Source organism: Oncorhynchus masou, chromosome 1, assembly GCF_036934945.1.
Source record: "Oncorhynchus masou masou isolate Uvic2021 chromosome 1, UVic_Omas_1.1, whole genome shotgun sequence".
NCBI lineage: Eukaryota > Metazoa > Chordata > Actinopteri > Salmoniformes > Salmonidae > Oncorhynchus > Oncorhynchus masou.
In genome coordinates this window covers 28182340-28204657 of record NC_088212.1, presented here as the reverse complement: position 1 = coordinate 28204657, position 22318 = coordinate 28182340, and the positions used below count along the sequence as shown (strand labels likewise).

Genomic DNA, 22318 nt, shown 5'->3' with positions numbered 1-22318 from the left:
TCACAACTTCCGCCAAAGTCGGTCCCTCTCCTTGTTCGGGCGGCGTTCAGCGGTCGACGTCACCGGCCTTCTAGCCATCGCCGATCCACTTTTCATTTTCCATTTGTTTTGTCTTTGTTTTACACAACTGGTTTCAATTCCCAATTACATGTTCATTATTTAACCCTCTGTTTTCCCCATGGTTTTTGTGTTTGTTTGTTATATTTATGGTCCGTATTGTGGGCTCCGTATTATCTCACTTGTATTTGAAAGTCTTGAGTTAATTTACGTGTATCTGTTGTCCTGCCCCTGACTCCTCTGCAACAGCTACACCCAGACCTATTACAGAAACACGCACCACGACGAATGGAGTCAGCAGGAGCAGACGGCCCCCCTTTGGCGGTCGAGGAGTGCGTCCAGCAGCATGCGACTATGTTGCAACATTTCGGCACTGCCATGGATTGCGTGCTGCAAACGATGGACCGATGGGAGAGAGGAGGAGTTCTGCCAGTGCCTCCACCGGCACCACTACAACAGGCACCACAGTTCACCCCTCCTTCACCCGGTCCCAGTGGAATTCGGCTCACGCTCCCGACGGAATATGATGGGACGGCTGCCGGATGCCAGGGGTTCCTACTCCAGCTGGAACTCTACCTGGCGGCTGCTCACCTGGCTCCTTTGGGACATGAGAGCTTTTCCACCCTTGTCTCCTGTCTCTCAATGAAAGACCTGGAGTGGGCCAATGCCGTATGGGAAAGGAAGGAGAAGCGGTGTTGGACCATTACGGGAGTTCACCCGATGCTTTCGGGCAGTTTTTGACCACCCGCCTGAGGGTAGAGCGGCGGGTGAATGTCTGTTCCACTTGAGGCAGGGGACGAGGAACGCACAGGAGTTCGCTTTGGACCCTGGCCGAGCAGCGCGGGAAGGAACGACAGGGCCCTGATCGATCACTACTGGTGCAGTCTGCGCGAGGACGTCCTTTGGGAGTTGGCCTGCAGTGACACCACTCTCACGTTGGACAGGCTGGTGGACCTGTCCATCCGGCTGGACAACCTGCTGGCTACCCGCGGACGTCTAGGTCAGGGCCTGTCAGTTCAATCCCCCAGCATCACCGCTCCGACGCCCATGGAGCTGGAAGGTGCTGCGCTTAGGGCAACCGGAGGAGGGGCCGTTCCCTGTACCATCTGTGGCCGCAGAGGGCACACTGCTGGTCGGTGCTGGGGAGGTTCCTCTGGGAGTCGAGGCAGCAGGCAGTGCATTCTCGTGTCACCCCAGGTGAGTCGGAACACTGTTGCGCACATGTTTTTGTTTATACTACTGTATGTTTTTGTTTACCTACTGTAAGAAGAAGGCGACTCAATTACCACCCCATCGACAGGGGGATTGTGCAATAAATCTCCTGGTAGACGCAGCACTTCCCAGGAGTCACGTGTATCCCCTGTCACATGAGGAGATGGGGCGGCTATGGAGACATATGTCTCCGAATCCCTGGGGCAGCGGTACATTCGGCCCTCCACTTCACCTGCCTCCTTGAGTTTATTTTTTCTGAAGAAGAAGGATGGAGGTCTGCGCCCGTGCATTGACTATCGAGGTATGAATCAAATCACTGTGAGGTACAGCTACCCGCTGCCTCTCATAGCCAGTGCAATAGAGTCAATGCACTGGGCACACTTCTTCACAAAACTGGATCTCAGGAGCGCTTACAACCTGGTGCGTATCCGTGAGGGGGATGAATGGAAGACGGCATTTAGTACCCCCTCAGGGCACTATGAGTACCTCGTCATGCCGTACAGGTTGATGAATGCTCCATCAGTCTTCCAGGCCTTTGTAGATGAGATTTTCCGGGACCTGCACGGGCAGGGTGTGGTGGTGTATATTGACGACATTCTGATATACTCCGCTACACTCGCTGAGCATGTGTCCCTGGTGCGCAGGGTGCTTGGTCGACTGTTGGAGTATGACCTGTACGTCAAGGCTGAGAAATGTTTGTTCTTCCAACAGTCCGTCTCCTTCGTAGGGTACCGCATTTCCACTTCAGGGGTGGAGATGGAGAATGACCGCATTTCAGCCGTGCGTAATTGGCCGACACCCACCACGGTAAAGGAAGTGCAGCGGTTTCATGGGTTTGCCAACTACTACCGGAGGTTTATCCGGGGTTTTGGTCAGGTAACAGCTCCCATTACCTCACTGCTGAAAGGAGGACCGGTGCGACTGCAGTGGTCGGCTGAGGCGGACAGGGCTTTTGGTCACCTGAAGGCTCTGTTTACCTCGGCTCCCGTGCTGGCTCATCCGGATCCCTCTCTGGTGTTCATAGTGGAGGTGGACGCTTCCGAGGCTGGGATAGGAGCCGTGCTCTCTCAGTGCTCGGGTACGCCACCAAAGCTCCGCCCAAATGCTTTCATTTCGAAGAAGCTCAGCCCGGCGGAGCGAAATTATGATGTGGGTGACCAGGAGCTGTTGGCTGTGGTCAAGGCTCTGAAGGCGTGGAGACATTGGCTTGAGGGGGTTAAACACCCTTTTCTCATCTGGACTGACCACCACAATCTGGAGTACATCCGGGCAGGGAGGAGACTGAACCCTCGCCAGGCAAGGTGGGCCATGTTCTTTACCCGTTTTTGTTTTCACCCTGTCCTACAGACCAGGTTCCCAGAACGCTATGGCAGATGCACTGTCCCGGATGTATGACACAGAGGAGCGGTCCATGGATCACACTCCCATACTTCCGGCCTCTTGCCTGGTGACACCGGTGGTGTGGGAGCTGGATGCGGACATCGAGCGGGCGTTACTTACAGAGCTCGCTTCACCACTCCTCCACTAACCTCTCTTCCTTTCAGTGTGTACTAGGGTATCAGCCAGTTCTGGCACCTTGGCATCAGAGCCAGATCAAGGTTCCTGCAGTGGACGAATGGTTTAAGCGCTCGGAGGAGACCTGGGACGCCGCTCATGTGCTTCAGACCGCAGTGAGGCCCTGATGTTCGCACCGGGGGACCGGGTCTGTCTCTCGACCCGAAACCTGCCCCTCCACCTGCCCTGCCGGAAGCTGGGTCTGGTTTGCTACAGGTTACAGCTTCCCCCAGATTACCGTATTAACCCCTCGTTCCATGTGTCTCTCCTCAGGCCGGTGGTGGCTGGTCCACTACAGGAGTCTGAGGTGCGGGAGGTTCCTCCACCCCCTCTGGACATGAAGGGGCCCCGGCATATGCTGTTTGAGCCATAGTGGACTCGAGGCGTTGGGTGAGGGGCCTTCAGTATCTCGTGGAGTGGGAGGGGTATGGTCCGGATGAGAGATGCTGGATGCCGTTGGAGGACGGCACCCAGCTGCGGGATTTCCACAGTCTCCATCCGGATTGCCCTGTTCCTCGTCCCCGGGTCGTCCCCGAGGTTGGTGTCGACGCGCAGCTGGAGCCGCGCATCAGGGGGTGGGGTACTGTCACGACTTCCGCCGAAGTCGGCCCCTCTTTTTGTTCGGGCTGCATTTGGAGGTCGACGTCACCGGCCTTCTAGCCATTGCCGATCCACTTTTCATTTTCCATTTGTTTTGTCTTTGTTTTACACACCTGGTTTCAATTCCCCAATTACATGTTCATTATTTAACCCTCTGTTTTCCCCATGGTTTTTGTGAGTGTTTGTTTGTTGTATTTACGGTCCGTAATGTGGGCTCGTTATTATCGACTTGTATTTGAAAGTCTTGAGTAAATGTACGTGTATTACTCATCTCTGTTGTCCTGCACCTGACTCCTCCGCACCAGCTACACCCAGGCCGATTACAGAATCATATTACAAAACAAGTTGCTCGGTGCTTGCGAAGGGGTTTGAAAATGTTATATTGACAATTGTCAGTTGAGATGCAAGTGTGCATCATCTCAATTCCCATTTTGCCCAAAACAGTGGCAGACTCGAGTGATCACCATGAAACACATCAGTAAGAGTCCACTCGATAAAGGGCTTAGGAGCCAAGTGTTCTTTCAACATAATATTGGCGAAGTGTTGTCTTATGTAAACAAGTCTGAGGCGCAGTGGTCTGTCTCACTATCTGTAGGTTCTGCTGTAAGATTGGATAGAGAGCTATCAGCGCAGCTGTTTCTCTATGCATAACAATTCTCCCTAGGTGTTACCATCCTGTGTTAGTGGGCAAGTGGGTATGATCGAAATCAAAACCCAACCCTTAAATATCCAATCGATCTAGAAACGTAACAGCTTCCATAAATCTCGCAAATCTCTCTTTTGGAAGATACTGACTTTATTATTTGATACGTGTTTTACCGACTGGCCTGGATCCCCACCGACCCATCACGACTGGACTACCGATGTGATTCGCCCTAAGGGGTCTTAACTGGCTCCTCCGTCGCGACGTCACCTGAATGCCCATCCGCTAGCCTGCTTGCCACGGCCCGCTAGCTGTCTAGAGCACATCGGACTGTTAGCTTAAGAGGCCCACTGGACAAATGTTTTGGCCACTATACCTATTTTGCCAACTGGCTTGGTTTACCACACAGAGCCCTGCTGATCCGTCTGCCGACGTAACTGCACGAGGGGGCCACAACAGACTTTCTTCTGTCACGATGTCCCTCAAAGGCCCTTCTGCTAGATTGCTAGCCCCGGCCCGCTAGCTGCCTGAAGCCACTTACTGGACTCCTATGATCACTCGACTACGCATGCATCGCCCTGACGTCAATATGCCTTGTCCATTGCTATTTTGGTTAGTAATTATTTCCTTATTTCACTGTAGAGCCTCTAGAGCTGCTCAATACCCCTTAGTATTTTAGTTCCACCTCCCACACATGCGGTGACATCACCTAGTTTAAATGATATTTCTAGAGACAATATCTCTTTCATCGTCACTCTATGCACAGTTTCAACCCCACTGTATTCACATCCTACCATACTCTTGTCTGTATATTATGCCTTGAATCTATTCCACCGTGCCCAGAAATCTGCTCCTTTTACTCTCTGTTCTGAACGTACTAGACGTCCAGTTCTTTTAGCCTTTAGTCGTACCCTTATCCTACTCCTCCTCTGTTCCTCTGGAGATGTGGAGGTTAATTCAGGCCCTGCAGTGCCTAGCTCCCATTCCCCAGGCGCTCTCATTTGTTGACTTCTGTAACCATAAAAGCCTTGGTTTCATGCATGTTAACATTAGCCTCCTCCCTAAGTTTGTTTTATTCACTGCCCTAGCACACTCTGCCAACCTGGATGTCCTAGCAGTGTCTGAATTAGACCATCAAAAACCCAGAAATTTCCATCCCTAACTATAAGATTTTCCGACAAGATAGAACTGCCAAAGTGGGCGGAGTTGCAATCTACTGCAGGGATAGCCTGCAGAGTTCTGTCTTACTATCCAGGTCTGTGCCCAAACAATTTGAGCTTTTACTTTTAAAAATCCACCTCTCCAGAAAAAAGTATCTTACCGTTGCCACTTGCTATAGACCACCTTCTGCCCCCAGCTGGGCCCTGGACACCATAGGTGAAATGATTGCCCCCCATCTATCTTCAGAGCTTGTGCTGCTAGGTGACATAAACCGTGACATGCTTAACACCCCGGCCATCCTACAATCTAAGCTTGATGCTCTCAATTTCACACAAATTATCAATGAACCCACCAGGTACAACCCCAAATCCGTAAAAATGGGCAAACTCATAGATATCATCCTAACCAACCTGCCCTCCAAATACAACTCTGCTGTCTTCAACCAAGATCTCAGTGATCACTGCCTCATTGCCTGCGTCTGTAATGGGTCTGCGGTCAAGCGATCACCCCTCATCACTGTCAAACGCTCCCTAAAACACTTCAGCGAGCAGGCCTTTCTAATCAACCTGGCACGGGTATCCTGGAAGGATATTGACCTCATTCCGTCAGTAGAGGACGCCTGGTTGTTCTTTAAAAGTGCGTACCGCACCATCTTAAATAAGCATGCCCCATTCAAAAAATGTAGAGCCAGGACCAGATATAGCCCTTGATTCACTCCAGACCTGACTGCCCTTGACCAGCACAATAACATCCTGTGGTGTACTACATTAGCATCAAATAGCCCCCGCGATATGCAACTTTTCAGGGAAGTTAGGAACCAATATACTCAGTCAGTTAGGAAAGCAAGGCTAGCTTTTTCAAGCAGAAATTAGCATCCTGTAACACTAACTCCAAAAAGTTCTGGGACACTGTAAAGTCCATGTAGAATAAGAGCACCTCCTCCCAGCTGTCCATTGCGCTGAGGAAACACTGTCACCACAGATAATTCCACGATAATTGAGAATGTCAAAGCATTTTTCTACCGCTGGCCATGCTTTCCACCTGGCTACCCCGACCCGGTCAACAGCCCTGCACCCCTCACTGCAACTTGCCCAAACCATTTCTCCACCCATATTCAGATAGCTGATGTTCTGAAAGAGCTGCAAACTCTGGACCCATACAAATCAGCAGGGCTAGACAATCTGGACCCTCTCTTCCTAAAATTATCCGCCGAAATTGTTGCAACCCCTATTACTAGCTTGTTCAACCTCTCTTTCGTATCATCTGAGATCTCCAAACATTGGAAAGCTGCCGCGGTCATCCCCCTCTTGAAAGGGGGAGACACTCTAGAACCAAACTGCTACAGACCTATATCTATCCTATTCCGCTTTTCTAAGGTCTTTGAAAGCCAAGTTAACAAACAGATCACCGACCATTTCGAATCCCACCGTACCTTCTCCGCTATGCAATCTGGTTTCCGAGCTGGTCACGGGTACACATCAGCCAAGCTCAAGGTCCTAAACGATATCATAACCACCATCAATAAGATACAATACTGTGCAGCTTTATTCATCGACCTGGCCAATCACCACATTCTTATCGGCAGACTCAACAGCCTTGGTTTCTCAAATGACTGCCTCACCTGGTTCACCAACTACTTCTCTGACAGAGTTCAGTGTGTCAAATCGGAGGGCCTGTTTTCCGGACCTCTGGCAGTCTCTATGGGGGTGCCAGAGGGTACAATTCTCAGGCTGACTCTTTTCTCTGTACACATCAATGATGTCGCTCTTGCTGTTGGTGATTCTCTGATCCACCTCTGCGCATACGACACCATTCTGTAAACTTCTGGCCCTTCTTTGGACACTGTGTTAACAAACCTCCAAACGAGCTTCAATGCCATACAACTCTCCTTCCGTGGCCTCCAACTGCTCTTAAATGCAAGCAAAACTAAATGCTCTTCAACCGATCGCTGCCCACACCTACCCAACCATCCAGCATCACTACTCTGGACGGTTCTGACTTAGAATATGTGGACAACTTCAAATACCTAGGTGTCTGGTTAGACTGTAAACTCTCCTTCCAGACTCACATTAAGCATCTCCAATCCAAAATTTAATCTAGAATTGGCTTCCTATTTTGCAACAAAGCCTCCTTCACTCATGCTGCCAAACATACCTTGTAAAACTGACTATCCTACTGATCCTTGACTTCGGCGATGTCATTTACACATTAACCCCCAACACTCTACTCAGCAAATTGGATGCAGTCTATCACAGTGCCATCCATTTTGTCACCAAAGCCCCATATACTACCCACCACTGCGACCTGTATGCTCTCTTTGGCAGGCCCTTGCTTCATATCCGTCGCCAAACCCTCTGGCTCCAGGTCATCTACAAGTCGTTGCTAGGTAAAGTCCCGCCTTAGCTCAGCTCACTGGTCACCATAGCAGCACCCACCCGCAGCACGCACTCCAGCAGGTATATTTCACTGGTCACCCCAAAGCCAATTCCTCCTTCGGCCACCTTTCCTTCCAGTTCTCTGCTGCCAATGACTGGAACAAACTGCAAAGATCACGGAAGCTGGAGACTCATATCTCCCTCACTAGCTTTAAGCACCAGCTGTCAGAGCAGCTCACAGATCACTGCACCTGTTCATAGCCAATCTGTAAATAGCCCATCCAACTACCTCATCACCATATTGTTATTTATTTGATTTATTTAGCTCCTTTGCCCCCCAGTACCGCTACTTGCACACTCATCTTCTGCACATCTATCACCCCAGTGTTTCATTTTCCTTACTGTAATATTTTTGCCACTATGGCCTATTTTTTGCCTCACCCCCCTTATCCTACCTCCTTTTCACACACTGTATATAGACTTTCTCTATTGTATTATTACTATGTTTGTTTATTCTATGTGTAACTCTGTGTTTGTAACGGCTGTTTGAAGAAGAGGACCAAGGTGCAGCGTGGTACGTGTTCCTATTTTATTTGAACTGAACACTGAAATAACAAAAATAACAAAGAGAAAGAACGGAACCGAAACAGTTCTGTCTGGTGCAGACACAAAAACAGAAAACTACCCACAAAACACAGGTGGGAAAAGGCTACCTAAGTATGGTTCTCAATCAGAGACAACGATAGACTCTGATTGAGAACCACACCCGGCCAAACACACAGAAATAGAAAACATAGAACACACAACATAGAATGCCCACCCCAACTCACGACCTGACCAAACCAAAATAGAGACATAAAAGGATCTCTAAGGTCAGGACGTGACAGTGTTGTTGTTTGTGTCGCACTGCTTTGCTTTATCTTGGCCAGGTCGCAGTTGTAAATGAGAACTTGTTCTCAACTAGCCTTCTTGGTTAAATAAAGGTGAAATAAAAATGTAAAAATTACCAAAATTATGATATTTACTCTTTGTTGTCAATTTTGACACCAATCAATGTTTCTTACTAATATCGATTCAACACAGACCATTTTCAACCAGAGAAATAGCTTTTTTTGGTTCAGCTGCTCTTTAATACGTACTGTACAGTATATAGGATTTGGCTTCAAATATTAATACGTAGGGGAGAGCGAGGTAAGTTGTCACATGGGTAAGTTGTCAAACTGTTCATACCCCCAACACTAGCGGTGCGATCTCAAAAATCAAATAGCTACTTTGTGTGACATGTTTTATGGTCAACTTCCTGTTCATGTGGTCATGGTCACTCTAATCTGAGGTGTTTCTTATTTTTCCCCTTCAAAAGTAAAAAAATGGCACTTGACATTTTATGTAATAAAACTTGGTTAGGTATGAATGTTCAAAATTATAATTTTTGCATTGAGTAGTGGAGACAATAACGTGCCTTTTGATACTTTAGCTGCAGTCCTATGTTGAGTTAACCTTGAGATTTAGCCAATATTAGCACACATGTCAGTCTGGGATATTGTGTAATCAGCTCTGATAATAGTATTAAATGTTACTGTAAATGTATTATTATATGTATACATGTAGTTTAGAGGAGTAGACATATCCCTGGACTACACAAGACAGGCTCTGGCCTGTGTGTGTGTGTGTGTGTGTGTGTGTGTGTGTGTGTGTGTGTGTGTGTGTGTGTGTGTGTGTGTGTGTGTGTGTGTGTGTTTGTGTGCGTGTGTGTGTGTCTACTAACACACTACATGCCTACTGTATGAGACAGTATATACACACACTACTTCATACAGTGGCAACAAGGATAGTAGACAGGGAGGTGGGTGTAATAAGCCTGTAATGAATATGCGATTGCAATGAGGAAATGTGTTTTTGAAGGAAAGAAGAAAGGAAGGAAAGATGGTTAGAAATGATAAACGAAAGACAGAGAATGGCAGCACACCACCTGGCATAATGTTAAAGGCAGTGAGGCAGGTGAAGTTGCAGAACAAATCAATCAGGAGTACAGCAAAGGATTTTGACATAAATTACCGTACTCTGACCCAGTATTGTCAAAAGATTCCCAGAGTAGAAGTTGAAGGTCTGACAGCCATGCCAACAACAGCTATACAAAGCTACGGACATTTTTTTCACCTGATTTGGAGATGCAGCTTGTTCAGTATATTACTAGGTCGGCTGACATTTATTTTGGTCTGTCAACCAAGTGAGGTCAGAAGACTTGCCTACCAGTTTGCTGTGGCACACCAGCTGAAGTTCACACCAATGTGGGCAGAAAAAGAAAAGGGCAGCTCAGAGTGGTTTATAGGCTTCTTAAAGCGGCACCCTACGCTGTCGCTGAGAAAGCCAGAGGCAACTAGCCTTGCCAGTGCAAGTAGCTTCAACAGAGAAAATGTTAATGCTTTCTTCGACAATGTAGCAGAAGTGCTACATAGATATCAATTTGGACCAGGAGACATATGGAATGTAGATGAAACTGGGGTGACCACTGTACATAAATCTGACAAAGTTGTGGGCAGACATGGATTCAAACAAGTAGGGTCACTGACCTCCGCTGAAAGGGGAACCCTTGTCAGACTGGCCTGTGCTGTCTCAGCCACAGGGAATAGTATACATCCATATTTTATATTCCCCTATGTAAACTTCTGTGATCATTTCCTGATCAACGGGCCACCTGGCAGCAAAGGAGGGGCAAATCCGTCTGTGTGGATAAAAGATGTGCACTTTGTTGACTTCCTGAAACATTTCGTCGAGCATACGAAGTGCTCAAAGGAGAAGCCCCGTTTACTCCTTTTGGACACAAGTCTCATCTGTCCATTGATGGACTCAATTATGCCACACAAAATGGCATGATTATGCTGTCATTCCCACCCTATTGCTCTCATCGGCTTCAACCCTTAGACAGGTCTGTCTACGGGCTGCTAAAGAGGCACATCAACACCGCATGTGATGCCTGGATGAGGAATAATCCTGGGAAGACAATGTCAATTTATGACATTCCTGGGATTGTGGCAATCACCTATCCTTTGGCTGCAACCCCGTTGCACATTCAGGCTGGCTTTAGGGTGGCTGGGGTAGGTACAACCTTACAACATGGATGTATTTCTGGAAACCGAATTTGTGCCATCCTACGTTACAGATCGCCCCATTCAAAACCAAAACCTACCAGGCCCCAGCACCAACCCTGCCCTGCCAGGCACCAGCAACATTCCAGCCCAGCCAGGTCCCAGCACCAACCTGCCAAGCCCCAGCACTATTCCAGCCCTGCCAGGCCCCAGCACCAGCCTGCTTGGCCCCATCACCATTCCAGGCTTGCCTAGCACGAGCTCAGACACTGCCCAGTTCTTATGCTTGCACCAGCTCACCCTTGCACAGCAATGCCATTGCTGACAGTGGACTACCAACTCCAGAGGATATCCGGCCATATCCAAAAGCTGGCCCTCAAAAACCAGCTTGCAAAGGAGAAATGGTGCAAAACAGCAATTCTAACTGACACACCAGTGAAGCAGGCACTAGAAATGGAAACTAATAAGGCACAATCTAGCAAAAGGCTGCTTCCGAAGAAAGGGAAGCAAGGAGGGGGGAGGAGTCAAAATCTGGATCTGCAAAGAATAAGAAGGCAGCTAAAAAAATAAAAATCATATAAGAGTATTCATCAGATGAAGAGGAATGCTTCTTCCTCGTCTGTGTGGAGCCATTTTCAAACAGCCTTCCAAAGGAGACTTGGATGAAGTGTGTGAGATGCAACAAATGGGCCCATGATGCTTGTACCTCAGACCAGGCAATTTATGTGTGCCAGACCTGTGACTCTGAAGATGAGTCTGATTAGTCCAGATATGGATGTACGTCGTATAGGCTGTTGCAAAACATTAGTGCGTTAGTGTGTTTAAACACCACGTCTGTTTTGTTAAGACTTTAAACATTTAAGCAAGTTATCTGCAGCATTACGGTCCATTCCGATTCCAACAAGTACCGTGGATCTATGTACACGCCAGAGAAGGTTCGATTTCAAAGTTCAAAGTAAAGTGGTCGTGCCACTTGATTCATGTGTGCTCTGCCATCATTATTGTTTTGATTGAAAGGCATGATTTGCCAGAGTCTCTAGTGTCGTGTCTTTACTTACTATCATTAAATTGAAGACTTATAGTTTTTATCAAAGATTCTCTGTAATTAGTATTACGCGATCAACTGATTAATCATGTAACTGTAATTAACTAGGAAGTCTGGGCACCAAGGAAAAATATTCAGATTACAAGGTTATAATTTCCCAATATAACCTTTCAGATATTTTCATATCTGATCAATAGTCTTCTGATTAAGGAATTATTTACTTTACCTCACGTTAGTCTCATTCCAAACGTTGTAAATTGTTGGTTATCTGTACGAACCCAGTCTTCACTATGAGTCATCCATACATCAATTGTCTTAAATCATTTATTTATTACTAACTAAGTAATTCACAGAAATGCATAAGCAAACTGTAAATATGGTTACAAGAAATGATAGGAGAATGTGCCCTAGTGGGCTAAACCGACATTGCGGCTTGTTAGACAAAAGGGGAAGTGGGGGTCAACTGAGATGAGACACTACAAAGTTGATAATTATAACAATTGAAATGCTAATCCTTTGCACATGAATGCTCACTCATTTGGGAACAATTGCAATCAATATATATATTTACGCTCAGTGTGTCGTCGGGATCTTTGTTTAAAAGTTTGTTTCTGTTGGAGAGTTTTGTCCTCTCTCTCTCTCTCTCTCTCTCTCTCTCTCTCTCTCTCTCTCTGTCTCTGTCTTGGTTAGAGGGGATAGTTCAGAGTGACATTCATTCATTTGTTATAGAATGGGTGTTTCGCGTTCAATGATACCGATTTCCTAGCTGCAGACTAGTAATTAATATCAAAGACTTGTTCTTATTCTGTCGGTATCGATAGTCTAAGAGTTTAACCACGTGGTATGGTTAAAAGATTCAGCAATGGTCTACAACCTTGGTACTCCAGTGAATGAGAGAAACATGGTCTGGTGATAATTTCTCAAAGTTGTGTTTTATTCAGAATTGCAGAAAAGGGCTGTTCCAGGATGCCTGACCCTAACTGGGCTCAGGGGCGGTCCTCTGATTTAGTTCAAATCAAAAGGGAATTGGATTTTCCTTCATTAAACATTCCAAAATCATATTACACAATTTTACAAGCAGTACCATACTCACTCGTTCATCCTTATACAACAATTAGATGTAAACCTCATATCTGAGGCTATTATATAAACAGCGTTATGGTAATGTGGCCACACCGTTTCCCATGAGCTTCCCCAAGTTGTAACAAACGGACCAGTTCGTAGCTGGATTCTTCACCGATCTTTTATACTTTCTCCAGAACATGAACGTTGTTTGTACTTCAAGTTCTGTGAGGTGGAAGAAATTCCTTTGTTCTCTATGAAAATTCACTCTGCCTCTTATACTGTGTGGCCATGTGGCATGGTCTTCTCCTCAAGAATTTATGATCTCTCTCTGACCACAGCAGCCTAGTTGAAGGAGGCAAGGGGGAGGCAGGGAGAGGGGGTGGGGCTTGCTATACCCAAAGAGGGCAACGTCATGACACTAGGCATGATTGTTTTTATTTTGAGTTCTTTAATGAAGTTGAATTTTGTTTTGAATTTGAAATTAAAATCAATATTCACCATTAATTAGTTGTGTTCATATTTGTTGATAATCCTATGTGACAACTTACCCGATGTAGTGTGACAATTTACCCGCTGATGGGGAAAATTGTCACAAGTGCACACTCTCTATTTAACGGTCCACAACTCCGTACTGAAATAAGATATGACGATGTAATGAATGCAAAATATGTGCCCAACACTTCCTTCTCTCATTTGGTATGACATTTATACCATTGTGATGTATTGTGCGCAGTAAATGTTAGACAGCGTGAAAAGAGCGACAACATACCTCGCTCTCCCCTACTATACAGTATATTGATGACAGACATCAGAAAAGTATACATAATGTAGCAAAGACATCCATCCAGCCATCGTCAGCTTCAACATTGATGAGCTGGAAATGGGATGAGCAGCGTTAGGGAGCGTTCATTCCTACAGAACCCCATTTGGAATGATTTCACTGGGACCCTTTTACACTATCAATGATAGCTACCATGACTTGCTTAATAAATTATTTATCAGGGTTTTGAGGATTAAGGCTATTTTAATTACCAATTGATAAAACGACAGTATATGTATTGAGAGTGTGTGTGTATTTGTGAGTGCATGCGTGCCTGCATATGTTCAGGGGGTCGGTGGTTGGTGTGTGCATAATTTGTATGTACCTATGCAAGAAGCATGCAACATACATTAATTAAATCAGCATGTTTATCTCTCTTGGCATGTCTGGCTTCAGACATCAGAAAAATTCCCATAATGAAACAGTAAATAGCATCGATGGTCAGCTCCAGATCATCTGAGCATGCATTGCCAACATTGATGAGCTGAAAATGGGATGAGCAGTATTAGGGGAGGATAAATCCCTACATCTGAAGGATTATGGCTTTTTTTGACAACTGTAAAACGCTTTTAAAAAATGTAATTACATGGTGAATTTCAAGTCCAAAAATTGCAACGTAAAAGTTGCTGTGTTGATTTGTCTCTGCTTCTATTTTTCCTTATTGCAAAGCAGTTTAACTACTGGATAGATGGCAGACAAAAGCAATTATAGTATTTAGTTATGGATATTTAGGTATAATAGAATGTTTATTAATAATTATGAAGTAGTGAATTGATAATCCTTACTTGAGATGGGTTGTGTGTATCTTAGAATTGAATATAAATCATGCATTGTTGTCAATGCATGTATTAGTGCAGATCATTTGAGTTCGATTCATAGGATGCAGCCCTACCCTACTGATTATCATCTTATCAACTACAATCTGAATTGTTAGCAGACCCATGATATTCTGGGATAATTAGTGAAGTTCCAACCTCTGTGGTCATTCTTGTCCTACGCCGAGTCAAGTTTTATCATCTTTCTAATTAGACCACCTTAATTTCATTATACTCTCTATCTATGGAAAGCAAGCAGTGGAGAAAAGGCCCTTGGGTCATTAGTATGCCATTAAGTGCCCATGTAATGGCCAGAGATGATAATAGCAGCCTGGCCATGCTCTCTGCAGTGTTCAGGCCACATACACCACTGAGTGAATTATCCAGCTGATAGGGAGCAGCCCAGCCTGAGGATGTTGTTAATATGCCAATGTGGGCTCATGCTACCCATGGCTGGCTGAGATTGAGGCTGTGCCACGCTGGCACGCTGCAGCTGTCTGTCTCCTAATGGGAAATCATTATTTTGCAGCCTGACCCCAATTCAGAGCAGCGCAAAGACGGAATGACTTGAGTGAATGCTTTGATAAGCATTCCAAACCTAATAGCTTGGAAAATGGAATTAATTGCGGTGCGCAGGGACATAAGTGTTTATAGCCTTTTCTCTTTGGTATCCTCAGCACTTGTCTTCTAACATCTGTCATTTCAAATAGGGAAAGGGGGAATGAGTGACAGGTTTTTGTATAAATCCATATAAGATGGAGCTACAGAAATATGATTTCCTTCTTATATAATGATCAACTGTTATTACTTTGAATTGTGAAAAATCCCTGGTCCAAATCCTCAAAGGCTCCCAGTAGGAGTGCTGATCTAGGGTCAGTTGAGGATAATGGATAAGAGTATATGGACAGGTGGGGACCTGATCCTAGATCAGTACTCCTACTCCAAGATACTTTGTGGATATGGGCCATGAACTAATACATCTTCAAACTTTTCTTCTTACAGATTATTTGCAAATTGTTTGAGTTTCGGTGAACAGATCTTGTTATAGCCTACCTACAATATGCAACTTGTAGTTATTTTTTTTTAAACTAGGCAAGTCAGTTAAGAACTAATTCTTACTCACATTGACGGCCTACCAGGGAACAGTGGTTTAACTGCCTCGTTCAGGGGAAGAACGACATATTTTTCCCTTGTCAGCTCAGGGATTTGATCCAGCAACCTTTCGGTTACTGGCCCAAAACTCTAACCTCTAGGCTACCTGCCGCCCCAGTGCTTGGATTTAGATATTTGATATTGTTTGTAATGATAACATAGGACAGATCTTGATAAGCCCAGTGAAAAAAGTATTCGGTGTACTAGGGGACTAGAGTAGCCTATTGGCCAATGTAAGGAGACAAATGTGCGGTACCCCACTCAAATAACTTTGAAATTAAATGTCTTAAATTGATATATAAAAAGGAGAGGCAGGCTGTGATATTCAGAGCTATTAATAGAGATAGAGAGAATTTTCGAGGGTGTTCTATTTAGAGTTTTCCAGAGTGAGTAGGCCTGTTTATGTTTTTGCAGTGTTCAAATGTGAATAGGAGAAGACCACGTTCTGTTGAGGGAAGATGTCAAGGAGGCCTGAAGCAAACTCCTCTGTCTGCAACATTCAGCCTTTAATGCACGGTGTTGGCTGTTGCCCAAGCTATGCTAGCCCTATGAGTCATGCCTTTAAAAGCCCCCAACATAATAGCTAGCTATTCACAATATTCCCGATTAAACCTGGATGGACAATCAAACCAGGAAGCCAAAAAGCCTTTTATTTGTTAAATATTCGTCACTCAGACCTGGATTTAATGCTATTTCAGAAAGGGGTGCAGGGAAGGGGATATTCAAACTGAGTACACTGGATGATGTTTTCATAAGACAACATCAAATCACTCACCTCACTCTATTGCAGAGTAAAATAACAAAAAAGACTGTCTAGTCAGTGTTGTCTTGGTTATTGCTTGAATAGATCCTAGAGCAGAGGTCCCAATGTTGTTGTGTTTGAGGACAGGAGTCATGTGGTTTAACTTAAATCCCATTTAGCTAAATGCTGTTTCAAAATGTTCTTTACCATTACTGCATAGAGATTAGAGTGCAGATTATGGTTGTAAACTGAGTTTGACACAAAACACATGTAGGACTTCTGATCAGTTAGGTCAATCGCAACAAGTTTAAGCCCTTATCGCCAAACTGATAGCAAAGTATGTTCACTAGCCCTCCCTGGTAGTTGCGTCCAAACTGTTACAGTATAAAGTAATGTATCTATTCTCACAAAGGAGCACAAACATTGGTCAGATGCAGGTCTTTCAACACTCTTAAAAAGTGCACAGTCCTGTTGGGAATTCCCAGGTGCTTAGTTGCTAGAATACAATCGTATTAGAAACTAGAAAATAACAGGAGACCATCAAAGAGCTGTTTTAAGCTATGGCCCCCACCTTATTTAGTGCTGTTGTTAACAGAGAGAAGGGGCAATTTGCTCAATACAATAGGGCCATAAGCTAATTTAAAGGTTTCCACATAGACATTTGCCTCCTCCAATTTCACTAATAAGGAAACGTTGTCCTAAAACGAGTCATTCTGCTGACAATTTGTGTGAAGCCATAGATACAGACCCCCTTCTGAACACATTATCATTCTGGGTATTCTGAATATTATGTTCCCCAAAGATCAAGATAGGTTCAGGAACTTGAAAACTGGAAACAAAGTAAACACATGATTAAAGAGGCTATGAAATTATAAATAAATGTCCTGACACCCACAGCAACATTGTAAAGTACACAGTTGAAGTTGGAGGTTTACATACACCTTAGCTAAATAGATTTTAACTCAGTTTTTCACAATTCCTGACATTTAATCCTAGTAAAATTCCCTGTCTTAGGTCAGTTAGGATCACCACTTTATTTTAAGAATGTGAAATGTCAGAATAATAGTAGGTCAGAAGTTTACACTCAGTTAGTATTTGGTGGCATTTCCTTTAAATTGTTTCACTTGGGTCAAATGTTTCGGGTAGCCTTCCACAAGCTTCCCACAATAAGTTGGGTGAATTTAGGCCCATTCCTGCTGACAGAGCTGGTGTAACTGAGTCAGGTTTGTGGGCCTCCTTGTTCGCACACACTTTATCAGTTCTGCCCAGAAATGTTCTACAGGATTGAGGTCAGGGCTTTGTGATGGTCACTCCAATACCTTGACTTTGTTGTCCTTAAGCCATTTTGCCACAACTTTGGAAGTATGCTTGGGGTCATTGTCCATTTGGAAGACCCATTTGCGACCAAGCTTTAACTTCCTGACTGACTGTCTTGAGATGTTGCTTCAATATATCCACATCATTTTTCCTCTACATGATGCCATCTATTTTGTGAAGTGCACCCGCCCTCCTGCAGCAAAGCACCCCCACAACATGATGCTGCCACCTGCGTGCTTCACGGTTGGGATGATGATCTTCGGCTTGCAAGCCTCCCCCTTTTTCCTCCAAACATAACGATGGTCATTATGGCCAAACAGTTCTATTTTTGTTTCATCACATCAGAGGACATTTCTCCAAAAAGTACAATCTTTGTCCCAATGTGCAGTTGCAAACCGTAGTCTGGCTTTTTTATGGCAATTTTGGAGCAATTTTGGAGCTTCTTCCTTGTTGAGCGTCCTTTCAGGTTATGTCGATATAGGACTCATTTTTACTGTTGATATCAAAACTTTTGTACCCATTTCCTCCAGCATCTTCACAAGGTCCTTTGCTGTTGTTCTGGCATTGATTTGCACTTTTCACACCAAAGTATGTTTATCTCTAGGAGACAGAATGTATCTCCTTCCTGAGCAGGATGACGGCTGCGTGGTCCCATGGTGTTTATACTTGCGTACTATTGTTTGTACAGATGAACGTGGTACCTTCAAGCAGTTGGAAATTGCTCCCAAGGATCAACCAGACTTGTGGAGGTCTACAATTGTTTTCCTGAGGTCTTGGCTGATTTCTTTTGATTTTCCCATGATGTCAAGCAAAGAGGCACTGAGTTTGAAGGTAGGCCTTGAAATACATCCACAGGTACACCTCCAATTGACTCAAATGATGTCAATTAGCCTATCAGAAGTTTCTAAGGCTATGATATCCTTTTCTGGAATTTTCCAAGCTCTTCAAAGGCACAGTCAACATAGGGTATGTAAAGCTCTGACCCACTGGAATTGTGATACAGTGAATTATAAGTGAAATAATCTGTCTGTAAACAATTGTTGGAAAAATTACTTGTGTCATGCACAAAGTAGATGTTCTAACCAACTATAGTTTGTTAACAAGCAATTTGTGGAGTGGTTGAAAAACAAGTTTTAATGACTCCAACCTAAGTGTATGTAAACTTCCGACCTCAACTGTATATCTGTATATCTTAGGCCTTTTATTTCTAGTTGAAGAAGGTGCAGCTTAATCAACATAACCTAATTCTGAGTACAGATATCTCAAGCCTTCACCATCAGTTCATGGAAAAAAATCCCATTGTAATCCAAGGAAACATTCAAAATCGAGACGATATTGTATTTATATTCAGTACCCAGACATCCAGATTTACAATTGTGTATGATTTTTAAAGAAATGGTTTTGAGAGCTTAGCTGTAGAGATAATCAATGCTATAATAATGTGATTCATTCAGTTGTGGGGCCCTTGTGAGACTGCTCAGTTCTACTGGATTGCCTCTTTTAAAAAGGAAGGCTGACCACCTCCGAAGTAAAAATAAGCAGTGTACAATAGTTGCTTCGAATGATTAACATATTTAAACATTAACATATTTTGTTTAGTCCCTGTTAGTGCTTCCAGTGTGAAATCAAATGGCCACCGGACTATTACATTGACCCCCCTTCATTTATTTTGTCCACTGCAGCTATTTGCTGTTTATTATCTGTGAATAGTCACTTCACCCCTACCTACATGTACAAATGACCTCTAACCTGTACCCCCGCAGACTCGGTAACGGTATATATCCTCGTTATTGTTATGTTATTGTGTTACTTTTTATTATTTTTTACTTAAGTTTATTTTGTAAATATTTTCTTAACTCTTCTTGAACTGCACTGTTGGTTAAGGGCTTGTAAAGTAAGCATTTCACGGTAAAAGGTCTACACTTGTATTCGGCGCATGTGACAACTAAAGTTTGATTTCAGTGTGTGTGTCTGTGTGTGTGCATGCGTGCGTGTGCATGTGTGTGTACTACTAACAGAATCAGTTAAATATTGTGATATTAGTTTCAATATTTAATGGCACATTAATATCATTTGATCTGTTTTAATGAAGTGATAATGCCTGAGAAGCTAATGTTTGGAGAATATATTGGCACAGGTGTTGTTATAGGCATGAGACAAAGTCGAGGCCCGGCAACGTTATTATCCCTTGCTTGCTAGCTAGCCAACTACGGCTAACTGACAGTCACGTCAAACAGTGCAGCCAAAATAACAACAATAGCTACATTTTGTTTGTTTAAGCTTTTTTCTATTGACATTTATTTGGATACATCCATAACAGCGATTTCACCTGGCAGAGAAAATGTACTCTTTCTGATGTCAGGACACTGTTGTTCAGAGGAGGTAGCCAAGAACACAGCTAACACAATCGCTTCAAATTGAATCTGGAAAGACTGCAAACTAGCTGCACTTCATTTCATTTGACCTTTTTTCAATTGACATTTCTTTGTATATATTTCTAAAAATGATAGCACCTGATTCATGATTTCGACTGACTGAGAAACACTGCCTGCCTGTCTGTCTGTCCAGACTAAATGTTAGTGCAAAAGATATGTGAGATAATGTCTAGATGCTTTTTATAGTTGATCAAGTTTATAAATTGCCTGTCTGGGCTGATGAGACAGTGGATTGCGCAGTCAGATGGAACAGAGTAAATAGGCATTTTAACGTTATAGATTTAGCCGGTGGTAGTTTGTGGAATAGACACTGGCTGGAGTGCGGTTTTAACCAATCAGCATTCAGGATTAGACCCACCCGTTGTATAATTGTACATAGTTCAAAGCACTGTAGACCATAGAGAGAGGCCTTTGAATCAGCAAGCGCTTGTAATGTAACAAGAGCCCTCTGCTTAATGGAGTCAAGATTCCATTTAAAAGAGTAAAAGCAAGTATGTATGCACTCTTGCTTAAGGCTTTAATCTTGCGTATAATTGAGTTAAGCTGAGTGGGTACTCTCTTACTATTGATGCAAGTTTTTGGTTCTGCATGCAATGTGGCACATACATATGTCATTTTTGTGTTTAGATTGAGATAATTCAGTTATTACCTTTCACAAATGAGCTCAGTGATCTAAATGTATTTCATGCATTATACCACAACTATTGCATGCAATGATCAGATTTATAAAGCCAGATGTTCATTTCAACATCCCTAATTCAATCACTAAAAGATACAACTGACACACACTGCATACTGTTCCTCTCACACATGTTGGCGCAAAACCATTCCTGTCCCTCAAATACAGACTAACATCCCTCAAAAATCTAGGCTAACATTTCAACAAACTATCTACTAACCCTAACCTTAACCCTTATCCTTGCTACAGATGGACTATCCAAATACATTGAGACCAGATTTTTGCATGCAATTTATCTGTAAATCTTCAGCCTATTTCACTTTGCACCCTAACGTAAAAAGAAATCCTCTAGTTGAGAGGGAAAATGTTTAAACCGCTCTTTTTTTTTTATCTTACTCTCTCTCCATCCCCCTCTACTTTTCCTTTGTTTTCTCAGGTACCACAGCAGTTGAGTGCCCTGACGTTGAACAGGTATGAGCAGCCCGTAGTGGATTACTGCCAGGCCCAAGGGGTGCTGCACCTCAACATGGGCTTTGAGCCCCCCTCCCAGGCACAGGGGTGTCTGAGACCACCGGGCTGCAGTACAGGTCATACAGCTGGTCTCCCCTCTGCACCCACCACCTTGCTCATACGCACGGACCCCCATTCCCTCCAACAGTGACTTGTGACCAGTGCAGATGGGGAGACCAGACCAGTGCTCCCCTCTCCATCTAGGCTACTGAGCATGGTGTTGTTACAGTACTGTATACCACAGCAGATAATGAGTGAAACAGATACAAATCTGCACTGAGGAAGAACATTCTGACTGGAGAATCTGTTATTAATGGAGAGAATACATGTATCTTACACTGAATATACCTTGACTAATGAAAATGAAAATATTCATTAATGGAAATTGCAGTGTACTGTTACAGTATATTACATGATAGCTGCCCCTTTGATATCCATTATAATTGAATATAGTCCAGTTACAGTATCACATTCCTTCTGCTTCTAAAATGGTCTCCAGCATCATGGGGAGAAATATAAAAATGACATGATTCATTACTCTTATTGAACTTATTGACTCTGCTGCTCACAGTTTCGGCACCTTCACTGTTTTAGGTACGTAATTATCTACAAAATGCAATAATAGATCTGGGGAAACAGTAGGGTGAGCAATGGAATAGCAGAACAAATTAAAGACTAACAGAGCTGAAAGGTTTTATGCTGCTTTTTCTAATAATGCTGCCAGTCAGAGGCCTTACAGATTTTCCAGTCCCCGTAGCTATTTCATTTCAAGAAGTGAGCCACTCAAATGAAATGACTCACAGCGACAAGGGCAAACTTGGTAAGTGATGGGCACACCGTTTTCATGTCAAGTGTACAGATTACATTTCTTTTAAAGAAGTACATTAATGAATATTTTTATTATTTTGGTGATTTTTATGTTCAATTTAATATAATGCCATTTTTTTTTCCCCAAGATGAAAAGTAAAACGTTGACGCGTAATAGACTAATTGTTTTCATGTCAAGTGTAGCCCACAGCTGACATATCTTGTCAGAAATACATATTTGTT

At 43.9% G+C, this 22318-nt stretch overlaps 1 protein-coding gene across 1 annotated transcript in view; it reads left to right on the top strand.

Annotated features, from left to right (window-relative positions):
* LOC135550480 (leucine-rich repeat transmembrane neuronal protein 4-like) overlaps window positions 1-21429 on the top strand; it is a 63075-nt gene extending 41646 nt beyond the window's left edge. Inside the window, exon 2 of the mRNA XM_064981372.1 lies at window positions 21195-21429. Within this exon, the coding sequence (XP_064837444.1) occupies window positions 21195-21419 (225 nt within the window). The 3' untranslated portion in view covers window positions 21420-21429. The remainder of the gene's footprint in view (window positions 1-21194) is intronic.
* Window positions 21430-22318: the final 889 nt, after the last annotated feature.